Raw genomic sequence first — 20590 nt, forward strand, 5'->3', positions numbered from 1 at the left:
CTGATCCTTGTTGTAAACTCTCATATGGTTGTTCTCTAGGAGGGAACAATGAAAGAGCATACTGCCCTCCACATGGTGGAAATCCAGTACTTAAAGGGTAAATTGGCCTTTGAAGACACACTGGATCAATTTGTTGAGTTTCAACATAAGAAGTACCAGATGATAATCCGGATGAAGAAAAAGGAACTAACCATATTGTCGTCCCTGATGGGACTGCGGCTTGTTGTTGACAATTTTCCGGGACAGATGGTATACCAGCGAACATCGTTGGAGTAGCAGCAGGAGGTTCTGCTGCTGCTGTGTTAGACGATACAGTCCTAGATGTCGACGGTTGTTCAGACATATCTAGTCTATCCAAAAGATTTCTTAGTGATTTTACAAGAACTTACGATGCCAAAAGACTAACTTCGAAGATCAACGCAGGAATAGGAGGTGATTATGTTCCGTTTAAAATGAATTTTATTATGACGACGCTTTTAGACACAACTTGCTTTTTCACTTTTTAAGAGTCGAGAAAAAGCTAAAGATGACTCTAGTCTCCTTCGATGTATTAACGAGCCCGAAGTGACAAATGCTCGGATGGACTTTTTCAGTTATAGAGTTTGAAAAAGGCCAAAAGAAACTACTCTGGAGTTCTAGGCAAGGGTGTGCCAAACCTTTCGCGAAACCACAGAATACGTTTTACGGTACGAGTGGTCGATCTTCGTGAATGCTGTGTTCACTGCATCGCGATCAGTAGGGCGGCCGACACGGCTTCCTATGGATAAAGGCTTTATTCCTATAGGGGTCCCCCAATATACGCGACGGTACGCGGGGGCACAAGTCCGTATTAGTGCTATCGTCCCTCAGGAGGAATCACCCACCTTCGTAGAGATCAACAGTCACTATGTTTAACGACGCCGGTTCACGTCTCTACCTAGACCTCTACTGTGTTTCGTTATGTTTCAAAGCGTTGTTAGATAAATTCAGTTCTTTTTAGGTTGATCTTGTTTATCAGTTTGCCTTTATGGATCACCACGTGATGTGTGAGACAACTCCTAAATGCAGTCTAAGAATGATAAGCAAGCTTTTTCAATTCTTTCAACTTATGAAAACCTTAACTACTGAAGGAAAAGAAAGACATCATCTTTTCAAACAGATCATAGAGCACACACTAATGCACTTTCCCTAAATCGACATGCAAACAGTCAAATGCAAAATGCACAATGCATGTATTTTCTTTTCCCTTTCTTAATGTTGATGTATTACAAAAAGAAAGTTGTTATATAACTTTGATTTCGATTTCAAGCGAAAGTAAACAAGCTAGTCCAAAATCAAAAGACACCTTAAGATTTACTCGTTTAAACACTGGAAATGCATGAAATCAAACCATAATGACGAAAGTAAAAAGACTAATCAGCTATGGACAGCAAACAAGCTAACTCTTTAGACCAGCAAAATGCCTAACACAGGTTCAGATCTAAGAGGCCAAAGCAAGACTAGTTCACTTTTCGTTATGGGAAATTGTAAATGATGGAAGAAATACAAAAGAACAAGTACAATTTCGTTATATAACAGAGGCGGAATGATGGCAAGTAAGGTTGGTTTCAGAATAGGTACAAGACTGGTAACTGGCTGCAAAACCTATAGTGAAAACAGGCAAGAAAAAGGGAGGAAACCCCAAATGCACAAGGCAAAATTGGGCCAACGCAGGTGCTGCACAGCCAGTCTGGCTCTCAGCGCAGGTAGCCCCTTCGGGACCTGCGTTGCAAAGAAGGTAGCCTGTGTACTACCTGCTTTGGAAAACGAAAGTTGCGTTTTCACAGTTTCCGGGTCACAATTTTCTCAAAAATTCACGGTTTTTGCTCAAATCAGAAGCAATCAGTCAAGCACACTCAAAGGGATGACAAGGAAGGTGAAAAGCTATCACTAAGAGCTTACAAGGATCCTTGTAGATCAGCTCTTCAAATCATGAACATGCTCAGAAATGAGCTAGAGTAGCTGCCCTCTACTTCGCTTTTGATATAGTCAAAAGCTTTTCGATTTGGTACTCTTTTGTTCAGGAAATGAATAGCGAAATACTACAAACAATCAAACAGATACGATCCCCAGCGGAGTCGCCAGTTTGTTGTAGGGAAAAGTATCCGATTCGGATGACCCTATCCCACTCTAAGGGTGATAGTACCTCAACAACAACTGTAAAGAAAACTACTTAAGGTTTACTTCTTTACGAAAGCAAGAGAGAATGAGGAAATGCACTAACCGTTGCCTTGCGCTTAATGTCGAATCCAAACTCTTCTCTTTGGCTGCTTGCTCCCAGCTCCTTGCTCTTTTGTTGGCCTAGCTACAATGAGATCCTGCAAAATAACAAAGAAGGAAACTACAAGAAGCATGCAATCATAACTGATTCACGGATTAGCATAAATCAAATATACAATTATCACAATACATTATTGAAACAAGTGCATATAGAAGAACCTCAATAGCTTTTATTAATGAAGAAGTAAAGTTCTGAGAAGGTTACAACCATTGAAGGCCCCAATCCAGCAACACCTCCCAGCAGAAAGAATTTCTCCTCTTCACCCCCTTCAAGCAATCACCCAATAGCTCCATAGTGAAACCAACAGCATATCATTACTTTGCACAAAATTCGAGCCTCCTGAGCTCATAGGAGAGAGCTCAATATATAGATGAATTGAGAAAGGATGAGTCAGCTTGCAACTGATGTGTAGCTGCCTTGTGTCCTCTCTCTCTTCAGTTGATCTTCAGTTCTTGAGTCCACTTGGTGAACTTTGCTTCCACTTGGAGAAACAGAGCCTCTGACTCATCACAAGGCGAAATCCCTAATCCAAGTGTCATTTTTGGAACAATGACTCAGTGTGCCACTTGTCCCATCTCGCTCAACGCAGGTGGCCTTTGTCCTACCTGCTTTGCAACGCAGGTACACCATGGAGGAGTTGAGTTTCAGCGCAGAAGCCTAGTGGAGCACCTGCTTTGATTTCAGGATTGCTTGTTTTTGAGTGTTTTCAGGTGGAGAACTGATCTGAGAGCTGTTGGTTTGCTGACCTTGTTCCTCTAGGGGTAGGAACATCATGTTTAGGGAACTTTGGATCCCTTGGATTATTGACAATTCATGCCTGATGCTGCAAGGCACAAAATTGTCTATAACAATAATGGAGCACATTGAGGAGTTCCAAAAATTGAACCTAAGGGTAAAAGATATTCCAGAGGAGCATAGGATTGATGTGTTCATAGGGTCTTTAAAGGATAATATCCAACATGATGTTTGCCTTTGGGAACCTGATTCATTAGAGAAGGCATTCAGGTTAGCAAGAAAAATGGAAAGCAAAATTATGGCAACTAGGAAGCATACCATTCACAACTATAAAGACGGAAGTGTTGTTGCCCCTAGTCTTCCACAACCTACAAGGTTGACACCACAACAATTGGAAGAAAAAACAGCAAAAGGGCTTTGTTACAATTGTGATAGCAAACACACAAAAGGTCATAGGTGTGCTGAGAAGAAATTATTCTACATAGATTGTGAAGAGGAAGAAGAAAAGGAGCAAGAAAGGTCAAAAGAAGAGGATATACTCCAGGAACAAAGCCTAGATGAAGAAAAAATAAATCTGACCATATCTTGTAATGCGTTGGCGGGAATCACCACTCCTCAAACCATCAAGATAGAAGGACAAATCAAGAAGAAAAAGGTAATAGTGTTGATTGATTCAGGAAACACCCACAATTTTATTCATTGTAGGGTAGCAAAAGAATTGAATTGCTTCCTATATCCAGCACCAGAGTTTCAAGTGATGATTGCAAATGGAGGAACAATAAATTTTTCTGGAAAGTGCCATAATATCAAGCTATCCATGGGAGAATATGTATTGACTAGCCCAATGCTTTCCATTCCAATGGGAGGTGCTGATGTTGTACTAAGAGTCCAATGGCTACAATCCTTGGGTACAATAGCTTTTAATTTTCAAGAACTTTTCATCAAATTTTATACGGAAGGAAAAGAAGTTGAATTAAGGGGTATTGCAGGGAAACCAAGAAAGATAATTAGCTCTAATGGCATGACAAAGCTTCTAAAAAAGGAGTAAAGAGGTGTAATTGCACAATTATGTTCGCTAGATGTTTCCACATTGGAATCATCTATTTCTCCAGATCTCCAAAAAGTCCTGGAAAATCATTCCAAGGTATTTGAGACTCCCAAAGGTCTCCCACCTATGCGTGATCATGATCATGCTATTCATCTGATTCCAGGAAGTGTTCCTCCAAACATTAGGCCGTACAGATATCCCTATGTCCAAAAAAGTGAAATTGAACGTATGGTTGCAGAAATGCTAGAGGCTGGTATAATTCAACCGAGTCAAAGTTCTTTCTCAGCTCCAGTAGTATTGGTGCACAAGAAGGATGGATCATGGCGCATGTGTCCGGATTATAGGGAGCTCAATAAGCTCACTATTAAAGATAAGTTCCCCATTCCTCTTATTGATGAATTACTAGATGAATTGCATGGATCAATTTACTTCACCAAGTTGGATCTTCGTTCAGGATATCATCAAATTAGAATGAAGATTGAAGACATTCCGAAAACGACATTTAGAACTCATGAGGGTCATTATGAATTTTTGGTCATGCCTTTTGGCCTTACCAATGCACCTTCAACATTTCAAGGTTTGATGAATTCAATTTTCAAACCATTCCTCCTTAGAAAATTTGTGTTAGTATTTTTTGATGATATACTAATCTACAGCAAGTCTTGGAAGGATCATGTTGAACATGTTGACAGGGTGCTACAACTATTGGAGGAGAAACAATTATATGCAAAAAGATCCAAATGTTTCTTTGGAGTCCAAGAGGTGGAATATTTGGGCCATATTGTATCTCATGAAGGAGTTAAGGTAGACCCTAGAAAAATTAAAGCCATTAAGGAATGGAAAATCCCCACATCCATAAAGCATCTGCGAGGATTTCTTGGGTTGACAGGGTATTATCGCAAGTTTGTTAAGAATTATGGGAGAATAGCAGCACCTCTAACAACATTATTGAAGAAAGATTCATTTTCATGGACTCCGGAAGCAACAAAGGCCTTTGAACATCTTAAAGAGGCAATGTGCCAAGCACCGGTCTTAGCTACACCGGACTTCACAAAAACCTTTATTGTGGAATGTGATGCTTCAGGAAATGGAATTGGTGTTGTTCTAATGCAAGATGAGAGACCCATTTCTTTTGAAAATCATCCAATCAAGGGAAAGTTTTTAAGAAAAGCTATTTATGAGAAGGAAATGTTGGCAATACTCCATGCACTTAAGAAATGGCGACCCTACCTAATGGGAAGACACTTCAAGGTAAAAACGGATCATGATAGCCTTAAATACTTTTTAGAACAAAGATTATCCTTTGAAGAGCAACAAAAGTGGGTCACAAAGATGTTGGGTTATGACTTTGAAATCATCTACAAAAAAGGAAAGCAAAATGTGGTGGCAGATGCACTCTCAAGAAAGGATGAGGATGTGGAAGCATTGATGTGTGCCATTTCTATTATCCAACCAGATTGGATAAATGAAGCAAGGGAGGAATGGAAGAATGACGAAGAAGTGTGGGCACTTATTCGAAAGCTACAACAAGATTCCAGTACTTCTGATACATTTAGCTGGAAAAATGATTCGTTATGGTACAAAGATTGCTTATACCTCTGTAAGAATTCCCAGCTAAAACAAAAGATTCTTATGGAACTGTACACTTCTCCCTTAGGAGGGCACTCAGGATTTTTAGAAACTTACCACGGGGTTAAGAAGGAATTTTTTTGGGATGGCCCCAAATCAGATATTCAAAAGTTTGTGGCGGAATGTTTGGTTTGCCAACAAAATAAAGTTGAAACAATTAAGACACCGGGTCTATTACAACCTTTATCCATTCCAAGCCAACGTTGGGAGGAGGTTTCAATGGATTTTATCACAGGTTTACCCAAGTCTGAGGGAAAGAGTGTCATCATGGTGGTAGTTGACAAACTTACCAAGTATGCACACTTTTGTGCATTATCACATCCATTTAAAGCCAGTATAGTTTCTACTGCATTTATGGAAACAGTTCAAAAGCTACATGGAAACCCAAAGATTATTGTAAGTGACAGAGATCCCATTTTCACTGGAAATTTTTGGACATAATTATTTTCTTGTCTTGGTACTCAGTTAGCTCATAGCTCATCTTATCATCCTCAATTTGATGGGCAAACTGAGATAGTAAACAAATGTTTGGAAGGATATCTTCGTTGCTTTGTATCTGATAAACAAACACAATGGGTCAATTGGTTTCCTCTGGCTGAATGGTGGTATAACACTTCCTTCCATAAAGCAACAAAAATGACCCCATTTATGGCACTTTATGGGTATCAACCACCATCCATCACATCATATTTAAGAGAAAATTCTAAGGTTCAGGCAGTGGAACATCACATCGAACATCAACAACAGGTCCTCCAACTCTTAAAGGATAACCTCGTGTTGGCACAAAATAGAATGAAACAACAGGCAGATCAACATCGCTGTGAAAGAAGTTTTGATGTAGGTGATTAGGTATTCCTACGGCTACAACCATATAAGAAAATGTCCCTAAAGCAAGCTAAGAAGGATAATAAATTATCACCAAAGTATTATGGTCCGTACAAGGTGTTGCAAAGATTGGTACTATGGCATACAAATTGGAGCTTCCTGCAGCTTCTCGATTGCACCCAGTTTTCCATGTTTCATGTTTAAAGAAGGTTATAGGTGACAAGCTCCCAATTCAAACAATATTGCCAGAACTTGACGAGGAAGGAAAAATTATATTGGAAAAGGAAGTAGTCACAGAAACAAGAACTCGACAGCTACGAAATCGATCAATTTCAGAGTATCTTATCAAGTGGAAGAACTTATCTGCTGAAGATTCCACATGGGAGGATGAGAATTTTATGCAGAAGTATCCAGAACTACTCAAGCGTTGAGGACAACACTTTTTTGAAGGAGAGGGGCATGTTGGGTCCCTATAATACTAGTGATTACCCCATTACTATTGTAGTTATACCCCTTATTTATATTGTTGTGCCCCTATTACCCCCATATTGTTATTTCTGTGCCCCATAGAATCCCTCTATTGTTATTTTTGTGGCTTTATATTATTATTGTTAGGTCGGCTGGATTATATTGTGACTCCTTATACTCCTATATATAGAAAGGAGGTTTTGTCATTTGTATCATCGAATAATTGTTCATTTATGTAATGTAAAGGAGGTTTCCCCCTCGAAGAGGCTGAATTCTAAGGTGTTGATCTATCTTTTCTATCTTTTCTTGAGCTGGTTTCATAACATTATTTCACTACATGCTTTGGTGGGCATTTCTTCACCTCAAACTCTCAAAATTCGAGGCTTTCTTAAACATCGACTAGTAGTGGTATTGATTGATAGTGGCAACACTCATAACTTTATCCATTAGTGAGTCATCGAAGCTATTCATTAATTTTTGCAGGAAGTCTCTAATTTCCAAGTCCTTATCATTGATGGGGGGACCATGAAATGTGAAAGCTACTGTGAAAATATTAAACTTTAGATGGGAGACTACCACCTAAACACCCACATGTTTGCTATTGAAATGGGTGGTCATGACATTGTCTTGGGTGTTGAATGGCTTCTCACACTAGGCCCAATCACAATGGATTTCTAGGAGTTATATATGAGCTTTAAGCAAAATGACCACATTCATACATTACGTGGACTCTAAACAGGTACTCCTATTATCATCAACTCACATCGAATGGAAAAGCTTTTGAAAAAGGGCCATCATGGAGTCATTGCCCAATTTAATGCCATCCAGGCCATTGAATCCACTACTCCTCATATTCATCCTGAGATGCAACAGGTCTTAAACTGCCACCAGCAGGTATTGACAAACCTAAAGAGATTCCACCCTCTAGAGGTGAACATGATCATAAAATCCCTTTGGTCCTGGGAGCCCAACCACCTAATGTGCGTCCATACCGATATCCTTTTTCCCAAAAGAATGAAATTGGAAAAATCGTCAAGGAACTCCTCGAAGCTAATGTTATTCGCCCCAACATCAATCCTTATTGATCACCAATGTTCATGGTGCCAAAGAAAGATGGAGAATGACGCATGTGTCCGGACTTTCAGGCCCTCAACAAGCTCATTGTCAAAGACAAATTTCCCATTCTGGTTGTTGCTGATCTTCTGGATCAACTACAAGGTGCTCAATTCTTTACCAAGCCATATCTTTGCTCTGGCTATCACCAAATACGCATGAAGGAAGTAGACATTCACAAGACTTTCTTCCGAACTCATGAAGGTCATTATGAATTCTTGGTCATGTGATTTGGTCTCTGTAATGCTCCATCTACTTTTCAAAGCCTCATGAACCACCTGCTGAAACCATATCTCCAAAAATTTGTCCCCATATTCTTTGGTGACATTCTCATCTACAACCTAACCTGGGACAAACATATTCAGCATGTAGATCTGATCTTGCAACTGCTCCGGAATCACAAATTATCTGTCAAATTGTCCAATTTCTCTTTTGGCGTGGAAGAAGTTGAGTATTTGGGACACATTGTGGGTCGTGAAGGAGTGAGGGTTGATCCAGAAAAGATACAGGCAATGCAAGATTGGCCCCAACCAAAACCCTTGAAGAGTTTGAGGGGATTCTTGGGTCTTATTGGCTACTATCGCAAATTTGTCCACAATTATGGTCACATTGCTAGACCCCTCAATAATATTCTCAAGAAAAAATCATTTCTCTGGACTAATACAACTCAACAGGCATTTGTGGCTCTCAAACGAGCCATGTGCTCCACTCCCATATTGGCCCTACCAGGCTTCACCACATATTTTGTGATTGAATGCGATGCTTTCGGTACTGGTATTGGTGTTGTATTAATGCAAGAAGGTCAATCATTGGACTTCACCAACCAAAAACTGAGTGGAAAACATCTAGGTCAAGCTACCTATGAGAAAGAAATGATGGCCATCTTACATGCAGTAGTCACTTGGTGACCATACTTGTTGTGGCGACATTTCCAATCCGCACGGACCATTAAAGCCTAAAATATTTTTTTGAGAAATGTTTATCATCGTCACAACAAAATAAATGGCTGACCAAAATGATGGGATATGATTATGAGATAATTTACAAGAAAGGGCGTGACAATGTAGTAGCTGATGCATTATCACACCAACTTGAGGATGAAAGCACCCTGCTATCAATCTCTCTTCCCACACCAGATTGGATTGAAGAGGCCCACAAGGAATGGTTCTCACACCCCTCTCTCCCCCAACTTATTAATAACTTGAGAGAAGATCCTAATTCCTCAGCCGACTACTCTTGGAAGGATGATATTCTTCGCTACAAGGATCGAGTAGGCCCTCAAAGCCCACATTTTGGAATAGTTGCACTCATATACAATTACAGGGCATTCAGGATTTCATAAGACTTATGCTTGTGCTCGTCATTCTTTCTTTTGGACTGGCATAAAAATGACATTCTTACTTTTGTAGCTGAATGTGATGTGTGTCAACGCAAAAAAGGAGAAACAATCAAGTTATCGGGAACCTTACATCCATTGCCACTCCCTGCCTCTATTTGGACAGATGTTTCCATTAATTTCATCATTGGTATCCCAAAGTCGGGCGACAAATCCATCATCATGGTGGTTGTGGAAAAACTTTCTAAATGTGCTCATTTTGCGCTCTACCCCACCCATTTACCCCCACTTTGGTGGCTCAAGCTTTCATGGACTAGATCTTCAAACTGCATGGAATATCGACTTCTATTGTGTCTAATCGCAACCCTACTTTCACCAACAAATTTTGGAAAGAACTTTTCCAGCTACAAGGCACACAACTCCAACTAAGTACTGCCTATCATCCCTAAACCGATGGTCAAATAGAAGTAGTCAACACATGTTTGGAGACATATCTAAGGTGCTTCACTTCAGAAAAGCAGCATCAATGGGTACAATGGCTACCTTTAGTTGAATGGTGGTATAATACTAACTATCATGAAGCCACCAAGATAACTCCATACGAGGCAGTGTATGGCAAACTCCCACCTTCACCTATTTCTTATATCCCTGGATGTTATAAGGTGCAGGGAGTTGATCAAATCCTACAAAACCGTGCCACCATGATAGTTCATCTCAAAGATAATCTACATCAAGCTCAGAATCAAATGAAGCAACATGCTGACTAGCATCATTCCGAGCACACATTTCAAGAAGGGGATCAGGTATTCCTATGACTGCAACCATATAAGCAAACATCTCTAAAAGAAAAGGGCCGCCAAAAACTAGCACCAAAATTCTATGGACCTTATCAAATACTTCAACACATTGGAGTAGTTGCCTACAAACTGGCCTTGTCACCAACTTCAAAAATCCATCCAGTCTTCCATGTATCATGCCTCAAGAAAGTGGTGAGGAACAATTGCATAATTCAAACCAATCTACCCGATTGGATGAGGAAGGCTCAGTATGGCTCCAACCAGAACAGGCTCTCGATACCCATGAAAGACATCTCCGTTGCCGCACGATCAAGGAAGTCCTCGTCAATTGGAAAGAAACCTCTCCAGAAGATGCGACCTGGGAACCAACCACTATTCTTCAGCAGTTTCCCCAGCTTTAGCCTTGAGGACAAGGCTGCGTTTGATGGGGGAGGGCATGTTAGGGTCCAACCCTAACCCCTTTATTAATGTAATAAGCCCAATGGGCTGAGTCAAGTCATAGTTAGTTAGGGAGTAAATAAAGGTCACATTAATAATTGTAAGTGGTTGACTTGCATTAGAGAAAAGGGACCACAGTTAGTTGTAAATGGGCCATAGTTAATAAATAAAGTGGTTAACCTGTGTTACGCAAGGGACCACTAGTAGTTAGGGTTTTGGATGTCATTTAGCTACAAATAGTCTTAGTTAGTAAAGAAAAGATCATCGAGTCTTATTGTAATCGAGATCTGCTCTGCTGGAGGTTGCCCCCTCAAAGAGGCAAGTTAACATTGAATCTATTTCTGGATAATAAAATACTTGATGTTTTTCTCATTTTATTTTGTGTTATGGGCTATATTTCTTCTCATTTCTAGTATTATGGAGTTTCTCGCAGGTCAAGAGCATAACATGTGTTGTGTTTGTCGTCTTTTTATCTTTTCCTCCATTCCTTCTTCTTCCCCTCCTTAGAAGCATCTTGATACTCCTTTTGCTTGGATCCAATTGATTGCCCTTTCTTCAAGCCTATGTTTTCTAGGTATTATGCCTATATACAAGCTTTGTCCATCGATATGGGATTAAACAACATCACCTTCTTTCACATATGGTTGTGTAGGCCCCCTAGATACTTGAGGAGTACATTTGGGTGCTTTGGGGAGATACCCAACATTATGGCTTTCTTTCTGAACTTTGTGGTGTACCCTTGTATGCTCTGCCTTTTCTTTTACCTGAAGTACTGCCACCAAATCCACTGGTCCTCTACATACCCAATACGGTAAATTGTGACTTTATGAGGGTTTTGAAGTACTTACACTTAGTCACTGGAGGATATCCCTCCAACCTCAGGGTCTCTATGTGGATTTCCCACCAAGTGAGGGCACGACCCTCTAATTTCAGGCGTAAATGAAATCTTTTATTCTTCCTCAACATGATGGACACTAAAATAAACATCTAATTGTTGCAACCAGTGATTTAGCTCCAGAGCGTTGATCTCACCTTGGTACAACTTGATATCGACCTTCGCTTCCATTTTGAATAGGGATTGTGAATTATTCACAACACTCGAATTGAGTTGATATTTTTTGGGCCCTTTTTTTTGGTTGGTTTTTTGTATCTTCCCAATCTCTCAATCTCCCCTTTGATTTTTTCTCTGCATTAGAACCCCCATCTTCTCCAAATATCCCGAGCTTGTTTCTTAGGGCTAACATGAGGAGATTCATATTACGACCTATATTTCCCACTTGCATTTCCACCCATGAAAACCTCTCCTCTGTAGGGTCATGAGGGCAATTCATAGATTCAATGGCCATGATTACGATTTTATGACTTTTGTCGCAGGCGATATAGATCCCTTAAAAATATCATCAATGTACCCAAAGAATCCTACTCAGATACTAAGATGATCTGTAAATTTTTATGGATATTCCATTGGACAATTTGTCACAATAGATTTGATAAAACTATGTATAAAAATTTGAAATCTACATTATTCACAATTTTATTTCTCTTTAGATTTATGGATTTATAGAATGCTATTAATTGTGTGTACATGGAAATTAAAATTATGCAAAAAATAGATAAAATTGAAATAAAAAATAAAAAACACATTTGACACAATATATGATCTAGGAAACCCTTTCAGTAGAAAATCCAGTTGGAATGTGAGGCCACTATGCTCTCTTTCTCTGAATAGAAAATGGTTATGAGTACAAAACAATATGGCTTGTGGTCCATGGGCTACGACAATGCATAAATATTTTATGTGTGCTCTATATGCTTCCCCTCTCGACTACTTTTGCTCATATATAGAACAAATGCACTTGAAAGAATGGAACCCCTTTTCCTCCTAGTGGTCTGGTTATAACACATCCCAATAGCCTACTAGTGATTAGGTTTGACTACCTCAACTCTTAACCAGAGTTACAATATGGACTCTTCTAGTTTATTTTTTATCATAATCACATGGCTAGCCCCTTTTCCATGAATAATGGGGGTTGACATGACAACCTCTCAAATTATGGTGGTGAAAATAGGAAGGTCAACTTCTTAATGACATAACTTTTGCCTAGAAAATCTTATTGATGTGATTCTTGTGTCGTTGCAAAAGTCTCTATGTGTAGAATATTAAGAAAATGTGTGATGCTAAAGTGCAAAAGTTTTACCCCGCAAAATTTTTGTTTCATGCATCAAAATAATCCTAGAAGGTTTTAAACCCTAATTTTTCAAATTGGGTCCCATGGGTAAAAATGGTCTTGTGAGATGTTTCCTCTACTTTTTCCACTATGAAAGCATCGAGATGGATGATAAACAATATATGATCTAATCCAGATCAATTAGAGGGTGTTCATAAGGTTGAATATATATGTATAGGGGTCAACCTAATAAGGGGTCCACATGTGCAATGTGGGGCCCCATATATATATATATATATATATATACATAGAATGAATGAATCATTATTGGAGATTATATTTGTATATATAGACAAATTTGGATTATTTGAAGAAGAATCTCTTAATTTATAAGAGTTATTGTGTAACTCATCTTCATTATTACTTGAGGATTTCTACTCCATGCTAATGTTTAGTGTACATTGTATGTATTCTAGTTTGAAATGCTATTTAAAATATTGTAATCATAACATATCACTGTAGGTTTTAACCTTGTACAACAATTATCTACAAGCGAATTCTTAAAAAAGAAAATAGACAATGGCAGGAACATAAAACAAATACACAGAGATTTTCCCCTAGATTCCCAAATCGAGACTACCAAATTGATTTTTCATTATATTCCTTTCAATGTTACAATACATAAATATACATGCTAAAACATTCATTAACCCTGGATTAGAACATAATCGTAGTTCCCTTGACCAAATCTACAAAATACCTTGGGCAAAAAACCATCATGCCTAAAACCATGTGCAAAACTCTGCCCACCATCTTTGGGTCCACCCCCCATCCTTGGGTCCACATATATATAGGAAACAATTTTTTCCTAGGGCGTTGCCATGGACCCCGTGTAGGGGAGGCTACCGCCCCCTCTATGACCCCTTTGTTGCACCTGACACAACGAACAAGGGGGGATATTGCCCCCCCTGTGACCCCCCAACTACACCCGATGCAATGAACAAGGGGGGGCGGGGAGGTTACCACCCCTTTGTGACCCCTCCGCCTCCCCACCCGCCCGCTTGCCTCGCGTGTGTGACTAGTCATGGAAAGAATAGAACATACACCCAACAATCACCTCTACAGATGATGAGAATTAAAACATAATAAATAATATTATGAACATTTAATAACATGTCCACGATAGAAAATGGTCTTAATGACCATTTGACCCAACTACCCTTATAGATCCACAAGAGCAATAAAAATGTCCTCTTACATGCAATTAGTGTTGCATGACTTGTATTGGTATAAGACTTGTTTGACTATTGACTTTGTGACTCGTATAAGACTTTGAAATGACCCATATAAGACTCGGGAAAAATTCGTATAAAATTAGACAAAATACATAAAAATCTTAAATATGAAAAAAAAAGTCAAAGTTTGAGGGTTTTCACAGGTCTTATGCAGGGTCAATGCGAGTTTAATGCAAGTCTTCACGAGTACAGGTAAGAACCACATGTTCTATGCAACTAACCCGTCTCGCTATAAGACCTGACAAACCGGAAGTACTCACGAGTCTTATAAGAATCATACTTCATGGCATGTATTCAAGCAAAAAAGGAAAAGACTAAAACAAATGGAAAAAAGTTGGTGAAACCTATCAAAGACTCAATAACACAAACACTCTCCAATATATAAAATTTTAATAAAATTTTAATAGAATTTTCAATTTTAATAAGATTTTATAAATTAAAAAAAAAAAAAAATGTTAAATTAAAATAGCTATTAAATATTAAATCACTGAAATAAGATTACATCTTCAAATAAAACCATTAAACCCCTAAAAAATAAAAATAAAAATTTATCACAATTAAACAAATAAGTCTTACATTCTAATAACAATATTTTTTCAACCATGTGGGATGACTTGAATGTGAATTCCAATCTTAATAATTAATCACAAATAGAATATGCCCTAAATCTTAGTGAAAGTATATCAACACATGTACTTCATTAACCAGCAAACACTCCGGATCCGCATGAAATTTCAATCTTAGTGAAAGTATATCAACACGTGTACTTCATTAACCAGCAAACACAGCAAACACTCCGGATCCGCATGAAATTTCTCAGTTGCATTTCCAATTTCGATGGATTTGTTTGACTAATTTGTATGTTCGACCTTTATGAGAAAAACTTCAGATCCTTACTGGATTTCAGATCAATTTTTTCAGAAATAAGTGTCCCACTTTGAGATTTCTCCATTGTTTAGTGCTTATAAGTCCTAATCTTACCAGCCAACAAGAAAGTCGGTTGGCAGCATTCGGCTGTACACAACATTGCCTTTTAAAATTGTTCTTAAAGTCTATACATCCATTACAGACTGTGACCAAAATCTGCCCACCAACCCCCACTCAGCACTAGTGCAAAACAATACTCTAAAGTCAAATTCTTCCAGTCAAAGCTCTTTGCTGTTGAAAACGCCATAGATTAAAAAGTTCATTTTTATTATTTAAATGAACAACAGAATATAATTGAGTATTGAGTTAGCTTTGGATCTGATCATTAGCCAAAATTTCTGTGTGCTCCCCAGAATGGCAGACAATGGATCCCAAAAGAGCAGAGTTCTCATTGTGGGAGGCACAGGGTACATAGGCAAAAGGTTTGTAAGGGCAAGCTTGGCTCTTGGTCATCCCACTTACGTTCTGTACCGTTCTGCAGCGACTCAGAATATTGACAAAGTGGAGCTCCTCCTCTCCTTCAAACAATCCGGTGCCCACCTTCTGCAGGTATGTATTGTTATTTTTATTTTCAGTGCCTGTGGACATGTACTAATGCATACATCCAAAAGAATGTCCATTACTGACTGACTGCCTTCAGGGTTCATTGGATGATCATGAGAGCCTGGTGACTGCTGTGAAGCAAGCGGATGTTGTGATATCATCTCTGGCAGGAACTATTGTCCGCAATGAGATAATTCAACAACTGAAGCTAGTGGATGCTATCAAGGAAGCTGGCAATATCAAGGTGCTCCTCTTTTTCAGGATTTTTTCCCCTACTGTTTTGGATTTTTACATATACAAAACTGAAATTCTTGATCTCCCTCTTTAATTAGTATTTCATGTTTTAATGTCCACCCAGACCAATAAGGCCTATGGGAAGATTAATAAAATTGGGGTTTAAACATTTATGTTGAACTCCCACAATTTATAATTTCTGTGACTCATTTTTGAAATTTTTGGATTTCAGCAGCCCTTTTCTGATTGAGCTTTTGATTCTCACTGTGATTCAGTAGTAATGGGAGACAAGAACACCATAATTAGATCACAAAAAATGCAAAATAAGATAAAGTATAAACCCCTCAATTACGATGTATATGCTCTATGATCATTTGAACAGCAGATGAGTTTTGTGCTTCAAGGATATCTTATTGTATACAGAGCATTCAAAAGTAGGTGCTGCTTATCTGCACAATTTGACCGTTGAGTCCTTCCCAAGTGTTTTCAGTGCAGTTTCATTTTGATTTTGATTTTGAGCTGGCAAAGTTTGGGGATCAAAGGTAGTTTCATGTTTATTAGACACCCAAGGTCTCACCGTGGCATACGAGGTCCACACTGGCTGCTTACGAATTTTTAATCATTGTGTTTCACTGATCACAAATTCTCTGATTTATGTCTGTATCTCTAATATTTATCTGTTATAATGTAGATTGAGTGAGTTGTTTCATCTCCTGGATAGAATTGATGCTATTCATATTACTTCACAAGATACTGCATATCTTAAAACGATGGGCCTACTTTATCTGAACCAATTTGATGAAGAAGTGTAGATTGAGTGAGTTGTTTCATCTCCTGCATAGAATTGATGCTATTTAGATTACTTCACATGATAATATATATCCTAAAACAATGGGCCTACATTATCTCAACCAAAACTTCCATGATAAGCACCACCTGATTATGGCTTGGGTACACTCTCCTATGTCATAAAAATTATGACTTTAAGATGAAGAAACATAAGTTCTCTGCCCCTCTTCTGCGGCTTGTGGCCTTGGTAACCATATCTTTCTTACTTTACTGATATTCAGTCAGGGGAGCTTGAGGCAATTGATCCTGATTTTACTAGTCTTTTTTGTACCATTAGTTCTCTAAAAGCTGGTTTGCACAGGCTAGTATGTCTATAACTTGAAGTAGTCTGACCACATACAAGATGTCAATGTCCTGAAAGTAGATCTGGAGGTAGTTTGAGAACAAGGAAAAGCTCTGATTGTAGCGAAGTTTGACTTCGGAATGAACACTGGTGGAAATGTCAAGCCAGAATCACATTACATGATGTTCATCCATGATTCTACATGCGGTGTGGTGGACATTGCAATTTAACGTGCCACCCAATTAGCTTGTTTTTAATTCACTTCATATACATTTTTGTTGTTTATGTTTGACTGATGGCTAGCCAGATCCATGTATTATTTTTCTTAAAATCCTAACAGTGACTCTTAACTGGATGGATGAATAAGATCATTTTGCATATAGAGAGGTACACACGTACAAGCCCATACTCACAATATTCTTCTTTTTGTATGCAGCGGTTTCTCCCTTCAGAGTTTGGGGTGGATCCAGACAGACATGCAGATGCCATGGAGCCAGTAAATCAAGTTTTTGTTGACAAGAGCAAGGTGAGGCGAGTAATAGAGGCAGCCAATATTCCATACACTTACATCTCAGCGAACTGCTTTGCTAGAATCTTTTTAGGTGGACTTGGACAGTTTGGTCAAGGTTACATTCCTTCTCGAGAAACAATAGCTTTGTATGGAGATGGCAATGCTAAAGGTGAGTGTACTTTTCTTTTCCTTTTAAAATTTGGTTTTACATTACTTCTGGAATGTAGCCACTTCATGGCCTGTGTGGGACTCTCGATCTTTCCCCTGTTAAGCACGCAGTTACATTTCAGCGCAATGCTTTGCCACTTTAAAATCAAATTAATTACACTATAGTCTAGTACAGATGTACAACTAATTACCAGTATCCCACTAACTATATACAGTGTATGAAGGAATGAAGGCTGTATACATCGAACTAACATTAGAACTAGCTCTTAAAGTTTTGTGTGACTTTGCTGAAGTAATCTCTGTGTGAAGCTAAATTGTTTTGTAGACAGGTCTAATAAGCTTGGAAAATTTTAAATTGCAGTAATATGGGTAGATGAGGATGACATTGCAACTTATACCTTGAAAACAATAGATGATCCCCGCACCCTGAATAGAACAATATACATCCGTCCACCAGCCAATATCCTCTCACAGAAGGAGGTTGTGGAGATCTGGGAAAGGCTTATAGGTCACCCTCTGGTGAAGAAGAGCATTTCATCCGAAGAATGGCTCAAGTCTATGGAAGGTCTGTATCTTTTTAGGCAAAACACAAATCAAGGCATATGGATTGGCTTAATGATTTATGTGAAGAGATGAGATTAGATTATCATGTAGCATTTTTGGGTTTTGAATTTGAAAATTTTGGGTGCAGGTAAGCCTCTAGGACTACAGATTGCAATTGCTCATGCCCACCAAATATTCTATGAAGGTTGTACTGCAAATTTTGAGATTGGACCTAAAGAGGGAGAAGCCTCAGAGCTTTATCCAGATGTCAAATACACAACTGTGGAATCCTTCTTGAAGCGTTATATATAAGCTTTTATTATTTGGGTCTTGAGATCATAATAATGCTTTCTTTTCTGAAGTGTAGTATTTCTTAATCACTTGGCGCTTAAAGAGTCAGTGTAATTACTAAGTTAAAATTTGGCTACTGTGTCTACTCTTGCTGGATAAAATTGATTTGGCATCTAATTCTAATGGTAAGAAGTCTGATTTTGGCTCTCATGTCTCTTGCAAGAGAGAACTAATGAGCGTTTAACAACAGGAGGCATAAAACTATGACCTCCAATGTTAACTCTTCTGATTTTCGTCAATTTACTTGTCAGTTGCAACAACTTAGAAATAAAATTTCTTTGATTCTTTCCTTTCTTTGTATGGGTTTTCTAGTTGATATGCCTATGTTATACACTACAGAGATAATGTGGATTTGTGATTATGTAACAAGTAATGAGCTCTGTGCACCCACAAGGCCTTACAAAACTGCACAACTCAAGCTACACAAGCTATCAGGACCTAAATTCTCACTTGGTAGGGGAGGGGCTCTATGACAAGGCCTACAATGCACGTGTTCCATCTTAAAATGCAGATAATAAGGTTTAAACATATAATAGTCTGGCATTATTGGGTATAAATTACTTGATATGGGATGGTTACAGAGATAATAGATCTTTCCATTAACCCAACAAGAAATGCAATTGCCTTTAAGAAAGCAAAAGGAATATATGTTGTAGATTATTGTGCACAGAGGTACATGTCCATGGATGCTATTTAGTTTTAGATTGATAAGGAGAACCTACGAGCTTCTTCAATATGAGCCGTCTAAGTTTTTTGTTAAATGGTATAACTACATACGGCCTTCCATTTTAGAGTGTGCTTCCAAATAAAAATGTAAAGCACATAGTTAAAGTCTTATATGTATTTTATGTATAATAAAATGCACCACTGAACATTAAGTCAGCAACAAAAGTTGACTCAAAACATAAGCCATGGCTCATGAGTTAAGACTTTTGAAACATGTTATATTGAATTTTGTTTGGTCTTGATGGAGCAAGTGATTTTTTAGATATTTTCAGTGGTCGTGCTATATATTAATATCAAAGTACATGCTATTATTCACATTGGCATGAGGAAATATAACATATGTGGAACATTAGGTTGTTGAAAAAACCATCCATAGTCTAAGTTACATCACTGTGATGCTAACAAAAAGAAAAACATTTCGTACGGTTTTTGTTACCCACCAAAAGGTGGGTAAACCCCTAGGAGAAAAAATCTCCCCCCCTTGGACAGCTTACCAACCAAAAACACTGTAAGATCAACATATTCCTGAGCTCAATGTATTTGAAACTAGAAATTTTATTTCCTGCCATATTCTGGAGATGAACTTCTATCGACTGATTGAATGCCTGGAAAACTAGATCTGACAACTAATTAAGAGCTCTGAGTCTTTGGCTGCAGATGAAAACGAACTCATGATAGGGTCACCATTCTTCATCGTCATCATTGATAGAAACCCCCTTCTACGTTCTCTGCTTGGCATGGGTGCACAGTTTGATACTTGCTGGGCGTGATCTATGGCAATGAGCATATAAATTGACAAGAAGAAAACAATCAATGCTACCCCTGTATTGCAAAACCGGCCATACTAAAAACGGTGAAAATAGCCTTCAGAAAACCAACCAAATATGTCAAATCTGTTACAATTTCTCAAAAATTCTCGCTAGTCATTTTTAGGGCATTCTGCACAAAACCCATGTGGCATATTTTTAAAATTGCTCTCCATATGTTCAGAAATCGTACCCGAAGTTGACCCTCTGGTAACCTACACGAATCTGTTCTTCATAAAATTAGCAAAGTCACATGCTCGGCTTTCGAATTATCTTTACCAGCCTTTGACAAATTTCATTTTCTGAAGTTATTGTTGCTAGATTTCTTAATGTCTCCATGGAGCATATTTCATTTGGCATTGTGGAGAAAATGCTGTGTTTTTGTGTGCTGCACTTTGTGCTCATTCAGTCGATTTATTCCACATCAATAAGTGGAAGATAAAACCATGATGTTTATAAGAACCACTCCTTCCTTACACCATTGATGCATAGTGTACG

At 38.4% G+C, this 20590-nt stretch overlaps 1 protein-coding gene across 2 annotated transcripts; it reads left to right on the forward strand.

Annotated features, from left to right (window-relative positions):
* The first annotated feature begins 14857 nt into the window (after positions 1-14857).
* Positions 14858-18710, forward strand: LOC149244744 (bifunctional pinoresinol-lariciresinol reductase 2-like). Of its 2 annotated transcripts, XM_089374987.1 has the most exons (6): positions 14858-15009; positions 15432-15627; positions 15719-15865; positions 17424-17667; positions 18028-18231; positions 18358-18710. In XM_089374987.1, exons 2-6 carry the CDS (start codon positions 15433-15435, stop codon positions 18519-18521), a joined length of 954 nt encoding a protein of 317 aa, XP_089231113.1. In that variant the 5' UTR covers positions 14858-15009; position 15432; the 3' UTR covers positions 18522-18710. The 2 variants fall into 2 exon arrangements, with proteins under 2 accessions (XP_089231113.1, XP_089231112.1); XM_089374986.1 differs by lacking the exon at positions 14858-15009 and having other exon boundaries at positions 15024-15627.
* The last annotated feature ends 1880 nt before the right edge of the window (positions 18711-20590 follow it).

Source organism: Pinus tabuliformis, chromosome 8, assembly GCF_031772625.1.
Source record: "Pinus tabuliformis cultivar Carrire ecotype Pingquan chromosome 8, CPIR1, whole genome shotgun sequence".
In the NCBI taxonomy this organism is placed as follows: Eukaryota; Viridiplantae; Streptophyta; class Pinopsida; order Pinales; family Pinaceae; genus Pinus; species Pinus tabuliformis.